Source organism: Penaeus monodon, chromosome 13 (assembly GCF_015228065.2).
Source record: "Penaeus monodon isolate SGIC_2016 chromosome 13, NSTDA_Pmon_1, whole genome shotgun sequence".
NCBI lineage: Eukaryota > Metazoa > Arthropoda > Malacostraca > Decapoda > Penaeidae > Penaeus > Penaeus monodon.
The window spans coordinates 50,264,141-50,279,140 of record NC_051398.1 but is presented as its reverse complement, the minus strand read 5'-3'; the positions used below and the strand labels follow the sequence as shown (position 1 = coordinate 50,279,140).

The 15,000-nt window shown below is 37.0% G+C and overlaps 4 protein-coding genes across 8 annotated transcripts in view; 1 reads left to right on the top strand and 3 right to left on the bottom strand.

The window, feature by feature from the left end:
• The window catches only part of LOC119580419, a 9,260-nt gene extending 4,827 nt beyond the window's left edge, over positions 1–4,433 (top strand). The window contains exons 2-3 of one of the 5 annotated variants that reach the window (XM_037928558.1): positions 1–70; positions 4,128–4,433. The exon at positions 1–70 is cut by the window's left edge and continues 170 nt beyond it. In XM_037928558.1, coding sequence (XP_037784486.1) covers positions 1–70; positions 4,128–4,417 — 360 coding nt within the window. In that variant the 3' untranslated portion in view covers positions 4,418–4,433. Of the gene's footprint in view, positions 540–3,531; positions 3,698–3,887 lie in introns of those variants that run through there. The other 4 variants (XM_037928557.1, XM_037928556.1, XM_037928555.1 and 1 more) reach the window with 4 other exon arrangements.
• A 1,643-nt stretch (positions 4,434–6,076) lies between these two features.
• LOC119580504 lies at positions 6,077–6,992 on the bottom strand. The gene is made up of 2 exons (XM_037928650.1): positions 6,929–6,992; positions 6,077–6,825 (listed from the first exon to the last, which is right to left on the bottom strand). Exons 1-2 carry the CDS (start codon positions 6,948–6,950, stop codon positions 6,302–6,304), a joined length of 546 nt encoding a protein of 181 aa, XP_037784578.1. The 5' UTR covers positions 6,951–6,992; the 3' UTR covers positions 6,077–6,301.
• Positions 6,993–8,852: 1,860 nt separating this feature from the next.
• LOC119579979 lies at positions 8,853–9,696 on the bottom strand (the record flags this gene model as incomplete). The annotated part of the gene is made up of 1 exon (XM_037927822.1): positions 8,853–9,696. A coding segment is annotated over one exon (633 nt), but the record flags the coding sequence as incomplete, so codon positions are not given.
• Positions 9,697–11,762: 2,066 nt separating this feature from the next.
• LOC119580418 overlaps positions 11,763–15,000 on the bottom strand; it is a 12,097-nt gene continuing 8,859 nt past the window's right edge. Inside the window, exons 2-3 of the mRNA XM_037928553.1 lie at positions 12,710–12,905; positions 11,763–12,489 (exon numbers count right to left, since the gene is read on the bottom strand). Coding sequence (XP_037784481.1) covers positions 11,966–12,489; positions 12,710–12,731 — 546 coding nt within the window. The 5' untranslated portion in view covers positions 12,732–12,905 and the 3' untranslated portion in view covers positions 11,763–11,965. The remainder of the gene's footprint in view (positions 12,490–12,709; positions 12,906–15,000) is intronic.

Below are 15,000 nucleotides of genomic sequence, written 5' to 3'. Positions count from 1 at the left end.
GGCGAGGACTACCCCATCTTGGCTTCCGTGCCCGACACCGGCTTCTCGTGCGATGCCCAGGCGGTGCAAGGTTATTACGCCGACACTCAAGCCGGCTGCCAGGTGTTCCATATCTGCCAGGACCGCGCCCTCAGGCGCCAACAGGACTCCTTCCTGTGCCCCAACGGTACCATCTTCAACCAGCAGTACCTGGTATGTGACTGGTGGTTCAACGTGGACTGTTCTCAAGCTGAGAGCTTCTACTCCGTCAACGAACTCATTGGAGTCGTTCCCGACGCCGGATATGCTTATGCTGCCGCCACCAATGGTCTTGCCATTGGCAACGGCAACGGATATGGAAATGGAAGGAAATGAAATGGAAATGAGAATGGCAAACGGTTTTCCCACTTTCATGGAAAACATTTCTACAGTATTGTTGTAAATATATCTAGATATTTATTAACCAATGTTAATTCGATAATTGCCTAGCTCAAATTTGGCATATTTGCCATATTATCTAAAGGCACCTGCACCGTATTAGAATAAACACGAAAAAAACATTTTCGTTGTATCCTTACTATTGCCCTTAAAGGGAGAACGTGAAAAAGAATAATAAATAAAAAGGTAAACAAATAGGTAAACATACACAACCGACCACCATAGCGACCATGGCATGGTAATATTTATTTTCTATTGATAACAAAAGAAATATAAAATGATGAGAACGAGGTTGAAATATGTTACTTCAAAATTGATTGAGGGCATTGCAGAAAAAATGCAGATGTGCCTGTCCATGCTTAATAATAGACAACTTGTAAATGAAAAAGAATATCCACGGTATGCGTGATTCACTAGCGTGAAATGTTAGCTTCTTAACGTTTCTGAGTTTTTAATGATATATTATATATATATATATATATATATATATATATTCTTACATACCACATATATATGTACACACACACACACACACACACACACACACACACACACACATATATATATATATATATATATATATATATATATATATATATATATATATATATATATATAATCATTAAAAATTCAGAAAGATTAAAAACCTAACATTTCACGCTACTGAATTACGCATACCGTGGCTATTCTCTTTCATTTACAAATTGCCTATTGTTCTTGGGTGCCTCGGGTTAGTTTTTGATGGTCGAACTTTATTGAATGTGTACATTTAGGGACGATCGATGATCAGAAAAAAATGAAAATGATGGTAAGCACTGTAATGTTTACATTAATTAATCAGTTTAAAGCCTGGGCAGCAGAGACAGTAGAATTGTCGTTGGTGTAAATTCAGTGGCAACGAAATGCCATCTTTGAAAAAAAGTGTTAAAGAATTTAAGGTCAATTATATTATAACATTACATAAAGAGATGAAATAAGGCGATACCCTATTTCACTGGTTCACGCGGTTCAAAACCTGAATTATGAATAGGTAAGGATAAGTCCGATATGCGAAGCTTAGCCTCCGGGCTATGCCCATGAGGGGAGCCCGGCTTGTCGACTAATGCCGACTCGCTCACGTGTGTCAGCTGCTGCTGACTCGGCGGAACCGAGTCCTTGCCCGCCGTGGTGGTCAGCTACAGCAGTAACCTCCAGGCGACAGTTGCAACTTTCCGCGCCTGGGCGGGGCGCGAACCGCCGACCTCTCGAATGCACCTCATTGTACACACATGCCTTGACCTCAGTACCACATCTGCAACAAATGGACAATATTCTTGAAAACCTCATTTTAGCCTAGATACACACACACACATTTATATGTGTGTGTAATAGATCTCTCTCTATTTCAATATGTGTGTATAGGTGAGAGTGTGTTCCGAATGAATAGATGTCATGCAAGCACCTGCTGTAATCAAAGAAAAAAAATCACCATTATGATTTCGTTGCTTAAAATCGAAGGTAAAGGTAAATTCTTAACCATAATCAACGCGGCAGTCGTAAATCATCCACAAGGCAGCGGTTCCACAAACTTTCCAGGCACTGAACCTTCTCCCAGGCTATGACAGGCCACGGCCCGCTGCCACCGTCGACGCGGGTTATACAGGGCAGCATTTCTTATTATTAACACATTACTACCCAGCTTTTCATATTTGCCACCCTTTTCCGCTCAGTATTGTTTTCCATGTGTCTCTAACTTAAATAGGCCCGAACAGTGATGCAGATTACTCATGTGACATGACAGATGAGTTTGATCTTGGACTTGTCACTGTTGTCACTGTCAGGGAACGGAAGTGTAGCTCTAATCCCTGACCAAAACAACGACCTCTTCTAAAATGTCTACAAAATGTGCATTTTTCATTCTAAAAGTGTTGTATTGTTATTTACTCCATCAACCTGCACATATACGATTATCTTCATATGACTTAGTTGATTCCTATTTTATCTGAATATCATTTTCAATCTGGTGTTACATATATGTCGCATTAGGATATTACACAGCCACTGTATCTTTATGTTTTTGTAATTCGAAAGTAATTACTAACTATTACTATTGATTCTGTTCTGATCACTTGTGAAATAAGATTATTCCTTATAATTTTAATAATCTCTATACATATATTCCACTATATATATATAGATAGATAGTTTGATAGGTATAGATATATAGATGTGTGTGCGAATATATATTTATGTATGCACACACACACACACACACCCACACACACACACACACACACACACACACACACACACACACACACACACACACATGCACACACACTCAAATACATGTGTGTATGTGTATATATATATATATATATATATATATATATATATATATATATATATATATATATATATACATAATTTTTCTTTCTAGGCCAACATTATACAAAACTATGGTAATGTACTTATCATTTACGTATATATAAATAGATATACTTATTTTGTAAGAATAGCGAGTTCCTCCTCGATTCCGGAAAATGACATTGGATGAGCCTAGCGTGACATATATCACATCCAATTTTGTGCAAACTATAATATTCAGAATGACGTAAGGGCTTATAGCAGTTTCCTTTCTTCATCATGAAATTTTGATAGTCACGATTAAAGTTTTCAAGAAAAAAATCGGGTTATTGCATTAAATATAATTGATAATAATAAATATAATTGATAATTACATATAACAGAAATTCATATCACATTTAATGGAAATTCATATTACAAATAATGAAAATTCACATTACATATAATATAAAATCAAATTACGTATGATTTTATGTATACATACAGTCTCTGTTGTGTCTAACAGTAAACAGACATACCTATGGCTGAATTTTACCAACGGCTGCCAATGATTTATCAAAGATAGATAAATCTATATTTTATTTACAAGTTACCATTAGATACCTCAATAGACACCAATAAATACGTGACTAAATATGCATAGATACATCATTGCTTATTTTTATTGATGTCTTTCCTGTGCCTTAGACATTTTTCATTTGACGGTGAAATTTATGCTAAATTTCGATGCCATTTCAGATCTTGTGCAATCAAGATCCACTCTTGCATCAGGATTACAGACTCACTGCATTTCCCACAGACGCTCACGGAGGTCAGTGGGAGGAGCTGTGCCTCGGTCAGTGGACATATAAGGCTGACTAACAACATTTCAGCAACAGTTCGCAGTCTCTCGATACTAAAGTCCTCTGAACAATGCATTCTCTTGTCTTGTCTGGTGAGTGTGATTTTGGATATGAATATGCCAACAAATCCAATCACAGTAAATAACTGTACTTACGATCATTATCATTGCACCTATTATTTTCTACAAATCACTCATTCTTCCTTTTCACTAGTATTAGTTTTGTTATATTATAACAATATCAACAATACTAACTAGTTGATTTACTTTTTGTTTTCAACAGCTGTTCTCTGCGTCGTTGTGGCGGACACTCACAATGGCTTCGGAGCGCCCTCTCCTCCCAGCAACAGCTATGCGCCCCCAAGTAACACATATGGCACACCCAACGGTGGCTACGGAGTAGACCCCGAGATTGCTGCTTTGGCAGAAAACATTCCCGGAGGCGGTGTCCCCGGCGAGGACTACCCCATCTTGGCTTCCGTGCCCGACACCGGCTTCTCGTGCGATGCCCAGGCGGTGCAAGGTTATTACGCCGACACTGCGCCTGAAGCCGGCTGTCAGGTGTTCCATATATGCCAGGACCGTGCCCTCAGGCGCCAACAGGACTCCTTCCTGTGCCCCAACGGTACCATCTTCAACCAGCAGTACCTGGTATGTGACTGGTGGTTCAACGTGGACTGTTCTCAAGCTGAGAGCTTCTACTCCGTCAACGAACTCATCGGAGTCGTTCCCGACGCCGGTTATGCTTATGCTGCCGCCACCAATGGTCTTGCCATCGGTAACGGCAACGGATATGGAAATAGTAGGAAATAAATAATGATAGAAATAGCATCTCCTCTTAGCGAAATAAATATTTATTCACCTTATTTATTCACGAAATAAAATGAAAACTTAGAATATGTTTTACATTTTACCTCGTCTTATATTTAACTACCTACAGCAAATGTCTTTGTGTAAACTTTTTTATTCTCATGAAACGCTCGTTATAGCCACTTTGTAGAAGGCTAACTGTTCATGAAGTTGCAGTATTACGGAGAAAAGTAATTTGTTCTAATACTGTTTGATAAAATGCCAAACGGTTACTCTTTAACTTTTCGATTCGCATTGTATGTCTTAAACTCACCTAGTTTTTTTCGAAATTAATTCAGGCAGATTATTCAAAACGTGTGTAGATGTACATTTGAGCATAGATACATGTATATTTGCTATATGGAATAGAGATGGGATGTGTCTGTGTCCTCATTTGATATTTTTTCGGCGGTGTACATGGGAACCGATTTCCACTTGAATGTGCGAAAACTATATATTCTAATAATAACCGATTACTGGAGCAATAACTGATGGGTAGAAATGACTTATACTGAGTTTTAAAAGCTCATTGATAGGTCAGAGTATGGTTGGATTTCATTAAAAATTGCACATGACATGTGTTTTACATTTTAACGATCCGCCCCACCGGCGTCCGAAATCAAACGAAAATAAAAAGGCCATCGAATTCGTAAAAAAAAAAAAAAAAAAAAAAAAAAAAAAAAAAAAAAAAAAAAAAAATCATAAATGACATCGTTATCATTACTCCCACCAAAGCTACTTTTGTCCTGACGTCATACCCACATATAACTTGAGATGCATTGGAGAGTCATAAAAACGAAAATCTTACATTTAACTTCATTTTGCCTTCTGTTTTATTGTACTTGTAGTCAGTGACTTGTTCACTGATTTTTTGTATATTCCTTGTGCATGTGTATGTATGTGCATGCTTAGTGAGAATTTTACATACATGTATAAATATTTCACATTATATATATATATATATATATATATATATATATATATATATATATACGCATGTATATGTATATATACATATACACACATGTATATGTATATATACATATACGTATGTATATATACATATATGTATATATACATTAATTTATATTATACATATATGTATACATACATATGTATAATATAAATATACAGATACATATAAATTCATTTATATATATATATATATATATATATATATATATATATATATATTCATACACATTTTATACATATATATACATATATATATTGCCAGTGCCTAAGCCCCGATAAATACTGACTTATAATCACCTAAAGAAAATCCAGTGTTGCAGCTCATCTTTGGAAAGGAGCTCCAGAAGTGTTTTTGTTGTTGATTTTTTTTTTCTCCAGACACTCACGTACAACTGTGCAATGTTGGTCTTTAATTTTAATAAAATATAATTCCCTTAAAAAATAGAAATATAATGAAAGGATTGATTCTATGAACTCTTTCAAATAATGAAAATAAACACTGCTGGCCGCAAATAGCTATAGTCACCTTGCAGCACGATATTATACATTTCCTGTATTTTTCCTGGATACTCATAAAACCTCTAGTCGTTGGAAGGGGCAAAAGAGGGAATTTTCCTTTAGAATGTTATATCATATAAATACAGTAGATGTAACTATCCATATTATTTTTATTAGATTGAGTACAACCATATATAAAATACAGACAAAGCAGGAGCATCAAGTTAATCCGGCATTATTGCTTAATGAATAATGAATAATTAATAAATAACTACTTAGACATATTTACAGTATTAATGTTGTGAGGTCCGCTAGAGAATAGCTCCATAGGAAGCTAAAACTGCCGTCGCCCTTTTGACTTTCACATCTGCCATATCATTTCCTTCCATTTCCATATCCGTTGCCGTCGCCAATGGCAAGACCATTGGTGGCGGCAGCGTAAGCATAGCCAGTGCTGGGAACGACTCCGATGAGTTCGTTGACGGAGTAGAAGCTCTCAGCTTGAGAACAGTCCACGTTGAACCACCAGTCACATACCAGGTACTGCTGGTTGAAGATGGTACCGTTGGGGCACAGGAAGGAGTCCTGTTGGCGCCTGAGGGCACGGTCTTGGCAGATATGGAACACCTGGCAACCGGCTTGAGTGTCGGCGTAATAACCTTGCACCGCCTGGGCATCACACGAGAAGCTGGTGTCGGGCACGGAAGCCAAGATGGGGTAGTCCTCGCCGGGGACACCGCCCCCGGGAATGTTCTCGGCCAAAGCGGCAATCTCAGGGTCTACTCCGTAGCCACCATTGGGCGTGCCATAGGTGTTACTTGGGGGCGCATAGCCGTTGCTGGGAGGAGAGGGCGCTCCGAAGCCATTGCGAGTGTCCGCTACAACGACGCAAAGAACAGCTGTAAAAAACAAAATCAAAAAAATAATTCGTTATCAGTATTGGTACTTGTAGTTGTAGTGATTATATTTTTGCATATTAAGGATTATATCTTATAATCTAACCGGAAAAGATCAGGGAATTCATGGTTCAAAACAATCGAATCCCGAGAGACTGGAAACTGATGGTGAATGATTGACGTCCAGCCTTATATATTTACTGCTTGAGTCACAGCTCCTCCCACAGACCTTCATTTCACTCTTTTTGTACCCTGGAGTATGCAACATATACTGATGAAATAGTGGATATTCGTTGTTCTGCGGTCGCGGTTTAACAATGAGTCTACGCCAGAATTTAGAAAAAAATATTCTTAATAAGTTAAAATAAAAAGTTAAACAGTAAATAGATATATCTGCATATATGTATATGTATGTGTGTGTGTATATACACATATATGTGTGTATATCAATGTGTATATATGTTCATATAAATGTGTGTATATATGTGTATATATGTATATATATATATATATATATATATATATATATATATATATATACATATATATTTCTAATTTAAATATTTACCGATTTAATTCATTTTTATCCATAAACCAAAAGTGCAGTTCTTAGTACGTATCTATTTTAGCTAGTTACTGCCAAAGTTGTGACTAATTGATAATATATGTGTGTTTATGCGTGTATGTATGTGTCTGTGCGTGTGTGTAAGAGAGAGTATGCATGTATATGTGTATGAGATAGCGTGTATGTGCGTGTGCCTGTATATGAGTGTGTGTGCGTGTATGCATGTATTTGTGTGGGTAGATGGGTGTTAGTATGTGTGTGTGCTATGTTTATGTGCGTGCTTGTGGTGTTTACATGTGTGTGTGTTTGTGTGCGTTATTAATTTCTGTTATTGTGTGTTTGTGTTTGTGTGTCTGTTATGTTTCACACATTTATCAAGTCATAGCGATCACATAAAATAATGATAATAACAAGAACAACAACAATAATAACAGTAATAATAAAAAAAATAAAAAAAACTTATAAGGTTTGACTATAGAGTGAGCTTTGATTGGAATTATAGAGTTCAGCAATGTAGTGGACAATTACAGTTTCCAAGTTAGACTGCTTAGGGATACCGCAAGCCATTTATTAATACATTATTTATATTATTTGAGTCCTAACTGCCAAGGACTATAGTCTAAATATCTGATGATATACCATACTGCAGATTGTTTGATTTACATTTTCATGTACTATTTTTTTTCTTTCTTATTTTGAAAGGGAGGACAAGCGGTTCTAAAGTCAATTTAAATTATTTATATACATTGTATATTATACGTGTATTGTACAAACAAGTACGCGGACGCACTTACACACATACATATATATTTATGCAGACTAGAATGAGAATTTCAAGAACACGATCCATTTCTTGCAGATGGGGGACTGAGGTCAAAGCATGCGTGTGAAATGAGGTACATTCACTTAATCATATTCGGGTTTAGAGCCACATAAAGCAATGGAGTATTCTATATCTTTAGGTACTATTAAGCTGTTAAATCACCAAAAAAAAGGCTATCTCAAAGCTGGCATTTAGACGGCCATTGGATTTATACCAAAGACAATTCTAACGATTATCTCTACTGTCCAAATTTCAAACTGATCAATTAATGTGAGAAATACAGTGATTGTCGAGTTCATTTTCAGGCTTTTCGTCACACCCTGAATTTAATTGTACAACATTCAACAGACTTCGATCTAAACCTAATCCAATGTAAAGATTAGTAACAAGCAGGTACATTTTTAAAATGTCTCCATATATATTAGTTTCTCAGTGACAGCGACATCTGAAGGGAAATTGCTGTGTATCAATTCCAATACTGTAAGGCGTAAATGCAGTGCCTTCAGTAGCGGGAAATGGGATATACTTCAGCCTTGTTCGTATCTTTTTATATTTCTTTTGTTGCCAATAGAAAATGAAAATCAAGCAATGGCGTGGATATTTCCCATTTAGGTGCAATAGTAAGGATACAGTGTAAATGTATTTCATGTTTATTTGAGTGCAGGAAATAAATATGTAAGGTATACGATTCAAACAGAGAGGTGCCTTCAGGTAATCCAGCAAAGATGCCAAATTTGAGAACCAGGCAATAATTTAAAATTAATGCATAAATATCTATATATATATTTACAATCGTATGTAGAAAGGAGTTTCATGAAAGCGCAGGGCGCAGTTTCCCATTCTTACTTCCATTTCATTTCCTTCTATTTCCATATCCGTTGCCGTCGCCAATGGCAAGACCATTGGTGGCAGTAGCGTAGGCATAGCCAGCGCTGGGAACGACTCCGATGAGTTCGTTGACGGAGTAGAAGCTCTCAGCTTGAGAACAGTCCACGTTGAACCACCAGTCACATACCAGGTACTGCTGGTTGAAGATGGTACCGTTGGGGCACAGGAACGAGTCCTGTTGGCGCCTAAGGGCGCGGTCCTGGCAGATATGGAACACCTGGCAGCCAGCTTCAGCTGCAGTGTCAGCGTAATAACCTTGCACAGCCTGGCCATCGCACGAGAAGCCGGTGTCGGGCACGGAAGCCAAAACGGGGTAGTCCTCGCCGGGGACACCGCCCCCGGGAATGTTCTCGGCCAAAGCAGCAATCTCAGGGTCTACTCCGTAGCCACCGTTGGGCGTGCCATAGGTGTTACTTGGGGGCGCATAGCCGTTGCTGGGAGGACGAGGTGCTCCGAAGCCATTATGAGTATCCGCTGCGATAACGCAAATGAAAGCTGATGACAACAAAAAAGAATAATCATTATAATTATAAGTAGTTGTAATAGTAAGGATTTTTTTTTTTCTTTTCTTTTTTTTTTGCGTATTAAAAATCTTATTTCATAAGCCACACTAACCAGAAAAAATCATGGAATTCATGGTTCGAATCCTGAGAGACTGGAAACTGATGGTGAATGATTGACGTCCAGCCTTATATATTTGCTGCTTGGGTCACAGCTCCTCCCACAGACCTTCATTTCATTTTCTTTTTTGTCCCTTGGAGTATGCAACATGTTATTATACTGATGAAATAGTGGATCTTCGTTGTTAGTTCTGCGGTCACAGTTTAGTAATGAAAGCATACCAGAATTAAATTTTTTTTATTGTGAAAATATTCGTAAAAAGTTAATTAGTTAATTGACGTGTCTGCAAATATATTTCTTTTATCAAAGTATCACTATTTATCGATTCAAACTATTCTTATTCACAAACCAAAAGTGTAGTTCTCAGTAAAGTACAGATCTATTATTTTTAGCTAGTTACTGCCAAAGTTGTGACAAAATTGATTACATGTGTATGTGCGCTTACGTGTATTTCTGTGAGTGTAATTATGCATATTTATTGTTTGTTTGTGTGCGTGCGCATACTTGTATGCGTTTGTGTGTTAGTGGGTGAGAGAGTGTGCGTGTGACTGTGTGACGGTGTGTGTATGTGCGAGCGTGTGGTGTGTATGTGTTCCAATCAGTTCTCCTGAAGGTCCGTTGTGAAGAGCAAAAGTACTGGATTTTCGTTATTTAGCCAAGAAATGATAATATATTACAGACCGGTATTTATCACACACACACACACACACACACACATATGTGTATATATATATATATATATATATATATATATATATATATATATATATATATATATATATATATATACACGTGTTTTTGTGCGTTTTCTCTTTTTATATGTGTGAGTGTTTATTTGTGTGTACACATGCATACATATACATTTGTGCTTTTTTGTTTGCGTGTATAATCTATATTGAATATGTACATTTATGTATATATAGGTGTGTGTGCTTTTATATGTGTATGTGTGTGCTTTTATATATGTGTTAAGTATATAATTATCTCACTCTCTTACTATATATACACATACACATCTATTCCAGAGTGAACACCAAAATCAATGAATAATTGAAGACAAGGAAATTTTTAGAAATATTACAAAATGAAATAACCTAATGCATGATTCTGCAGCATATGGTTACCTCATCTCTGGTTATATTTAGATGCTTTCTTTGTTATGCAAAAAGTGAGTGAAAAGTCTGTTATCGGGAGAAAAGTAGCTTGGTAAAAATAATGATAATATTATTAATTATGATGGTACTATTATTCCTAGGGCGATATTTTTTTTCCTTTTTTTCTCTCTCTTTTAAGCCGGTAAGATTCACAAAACACTTTTCACTAATAACTATTTAGGTAAAGCCACTCAACCATACAGTGTCTACCACAGGGTGCTTCACGTTCCAACACAGGCTTGCGATTCACAGTATCTAGCTATCTGAAAAAAAGACTTTCTTTTTTTAAATAAACATGTGGTTGGAGATTGGTCCTTAAGTGCGCCTCCGAAAATGCAACATGTGATGACACAGTCACAGACCCTCTCCCCCCCATACACACACACGCGTGAGAGTGCACATACATACGCTATGAATGGATATGTATGTATATATACTCATACGTATTTCAGAAAAAAAAACTACTTCAATTGGTTGTAAGTCGTTTCAACCTCAAAGAGAATTTAGTAAAAATAAACAACAAATAAATAAACCAATAAATAAATAGAAGGTAATTGATTAGCATAACCATAGAGTAGCATTATAACAATCGTTTTTTTTTTTTTTCAATTAAGTAAATACCTATTCTCTCCTGCAACCTACAACCCCATGAAAAACTAGCCTTCTACAGCGCAGCTATAACGGGCGTGTGACAAGGGCGAGTTTGTTAATTAAGGCTCAAGTGGCCGCTTCATGAGGCAATGAATATATCATTCACCGGATTCACATACCAAAAAATGCTCATGCTGTGCAAAATCTCGGAGACTGTTGTTTAAGAGGAATCAGTTTAGTATCCATTCGCTCGTACTCATGCTCTACCCTCCTAGGTATAAGAAGTGTAAAACGCATATTTCTTCAAAGTCTTCATTTTAATTCCTGAATAAATATTGGGAATAAATACGTGATATACAAATCAGACATATGCAGCAATTATGCTTAACTGTGAAGTAAATAATTATGAAGCCAGTCGGTTAATTACAGAAAGATTATCTAATCATATCTGCAATGCCATTGCAAAATTTCTTAAAAAGGATTTGCCATTTCTATCATCATTCATTTCCTATTTCCATACCCGTTGCCGTTGCCGATGGCAAGACCATTGGTGGCGGCAGCATAAGCATAACCGGCGTCGGGAACGACTCCGATGAGTTCGTTGACGGAGTAGAAGCTTTCAGCTTGAGAACAGTCCACGTTGAACCACCAGTCACATACCAGGTACTGCTGGTTGAAGATGGTACCGTTGGGGCACAGGAAGGAGTCTTGCTGGCGCCTGAGGGCACGGTCCTGGCAGATATGGAACACCTGGCATCCGGCTTCAGGCGCAGTGTCAGCGTAATAACCTTGCACCGCCTGGGCATCACACGAGAAGCCGGTGTCGGGCACAGAAGCCAAGATGGGGTAGTCCTCGCCGGGGACACCGCCCCCAGGAATATTCTCAGCCAAAGCGGCAATCTCAGGGTCTACTCCGTAGGCGCCGTTGGGCGTGCCATATGTGTTACTTGGGGGCGCATAACTGTTGCTGAGAGAAGGCCCCCCGAAGCCATTGTGAGTGTCCGCCACAACGACGCAGAGAACAGCTGTTGAAAACAAAAGTAAATCAACTAGTTAGTATTGTTGATAGTATTGTTATAACATAATGACAACAAAACTAGTGAAAAGGAAGAATGGCAGTGATAAGAAGAAAATAATAGGTGCAGTAATAATAAGTCTGATATTCAATATGCATAATGATCGTAAGTACAGTTATTTACTGTGATTGGATTTGTTGCCATATTGATATCCAAAAATCACACTCACCAGACAAGACAAGAGAATGCATTGTTCAGAGGAATCTAGTATCGAGAGACTGCGAACTGTTGCTGAAATGTTGTTAGTCAGCCTTATATGTCCACTGACCGAGGCACAGCTCCTCCCACTGACCTTCGTGAGCGTCTGTGGGAAATGCAGTGAGTCTGTAATCCTGATGAAAGAGTGGATCTTGATTGCACAAGATCTGAAATGGCATCGAAATTTAGCATAAATTTCACCGTCAAATGAAAAATGTCTGAGATACAGGAAAGACATTAATAAAAGATAAGCATTACTGTATCTATGCACATTTAGTCACGTATTAATTGGTTTCTATTGAGGTATCTAATGGTAACTTGTAAATAAAATACAGATTTGTCTATCTTTGATAAATCATTGGCAGCCGTTGGTAAAATTCAGCCATAGGTATGTCTGTTTACTGCTAGACACAACAGAGACGCATTAATACAGTAATTGTATGTATATATATATAATTATACGTAATTTGATTTTATATTATGTGCAGTGTGAATTTGTAGTATATGTAAAAAGAGTTTTTATTATTCGTTATATGAATTTCTATTATATGTAATTACGAATTATATTCCATATGAGGTGCTGATTTTGTTTAATGCAGTAATTGTGTTGTATGTATGTGGCAAGTATGTCTAAACGGCCCCAAGATGAACTAATTTCAGCCCTATTTTTTCTCGAAAACTTGAAGCGTGACAGACTTACATCATTCTAAGTATTATAGTTTGCACAAAATTGGGTGTGATATATGTCACGCTAAGCTAATTCAATCTAATTTTTCAGGAATCGAGGAGGAATTCGCTATTCTTACAAAATAAACATGTGTATTTGCATATACGTAAATGATATGTACTTTATCATAGTTTTGTATGATTTTCGTCTAGAAAGGAAAATTATATATATATATATATATATATATATATATATATATATATATATATATATATATATATACGTGTGTGTGTGTGTATGTGTGTCAGTGTATGTGTTTGTGCATGTGTGTGTGTGTGTGTGTGTGTGTGTGTGTGTGTGTGTGTGTGTGTGTGTGTGTGTGTGTGTGTGTGTGTGTGTGTGCGTGCGTGCGTTCGTGTGTGTGTGTACATGCATACATATATATATATATATATTCACACATATCTATATATCTATATCTATCAAACTATCTATCTATATATATAGTGGGTTATATGTATAGAGATTATCCAAATTGTATGGAATAATCTTACTTAGTATGATAACATTTCTTCACAAGTTATCAGAACAGAATCACCAGCAATAGTCGGTAATTACTTTCGAATTACAAAAACATAAAAATACAGTGGCTGTATATCTTAATGTGAAATATGTGTCACACCAGATGGAAGATGATATTCAGATAAAATAGGAATCAACTAAGTCATATAAAGATAGTCGCACATGTACTGGTTGACGAACCGTATTCATAATGACAGATGTAGAAAAGGTATGAATGTGAATTAATATCTTCACAATACATGCGATGTATTTGACCGGTTTCGATTGTGTCTTCGTCAGAAATAGTATTTCTGACGAAGACACAATCGAAACCGGTCAAATACATCTCTTGTATTGTGAAGATATTCATTCTCATTCATGCCTTTTCTAGTACTGGTTGATGGAGTAAAAAATTAAATAATACAAACACTTTTTTAGAATGAAAAAAAATGCCACATTTTTGTAGATATTTTTAGAAGAGGTTTGTTGTTTTTTTTGGTCAGGGATTAGAGCTACACTTTCCGTTTCCCTGGACTGTGGAACAACAGTGGGACAAGTCCAAGATCAAAACTCATCTGTTCCATGTCCCACATGAGTAATCTGCCATGACTGTTTTCGGGCCTACTTAGGTTTAGAGGACAACATGGAAAAACAATACTGAGCGGAAAAAAGGGTGGGCAAATATGAAAAAAGCTGGGTAGAAATGGGTTTAAATAATAAAGAAAAATGCTGCCCTGTATAAAAAAAACCGCGCGGGTCGACGTGGTGGTGGAAAAAAGCGACGGTGGCAGCGGGGGCCGTGGGGCAGGACGCCGGTTCATAGCCCTGGATGGAGATTTCCAGTGCCTGGAAAAGTTTTGTGGAAAACCGCTGCCCTTGTGGATGATTTTGCGACTGCCGCGTTGATTATGATTCAGAATTTACCTTTACGTTCGATTTTAGGCGACGAAAATCATGTTTTTTTTTTTTTTTTTTTTTTTTTTTTTTTTTTTTTTTTTACGGCAGGTACTTGCATGGACAATCTATTTCATTCG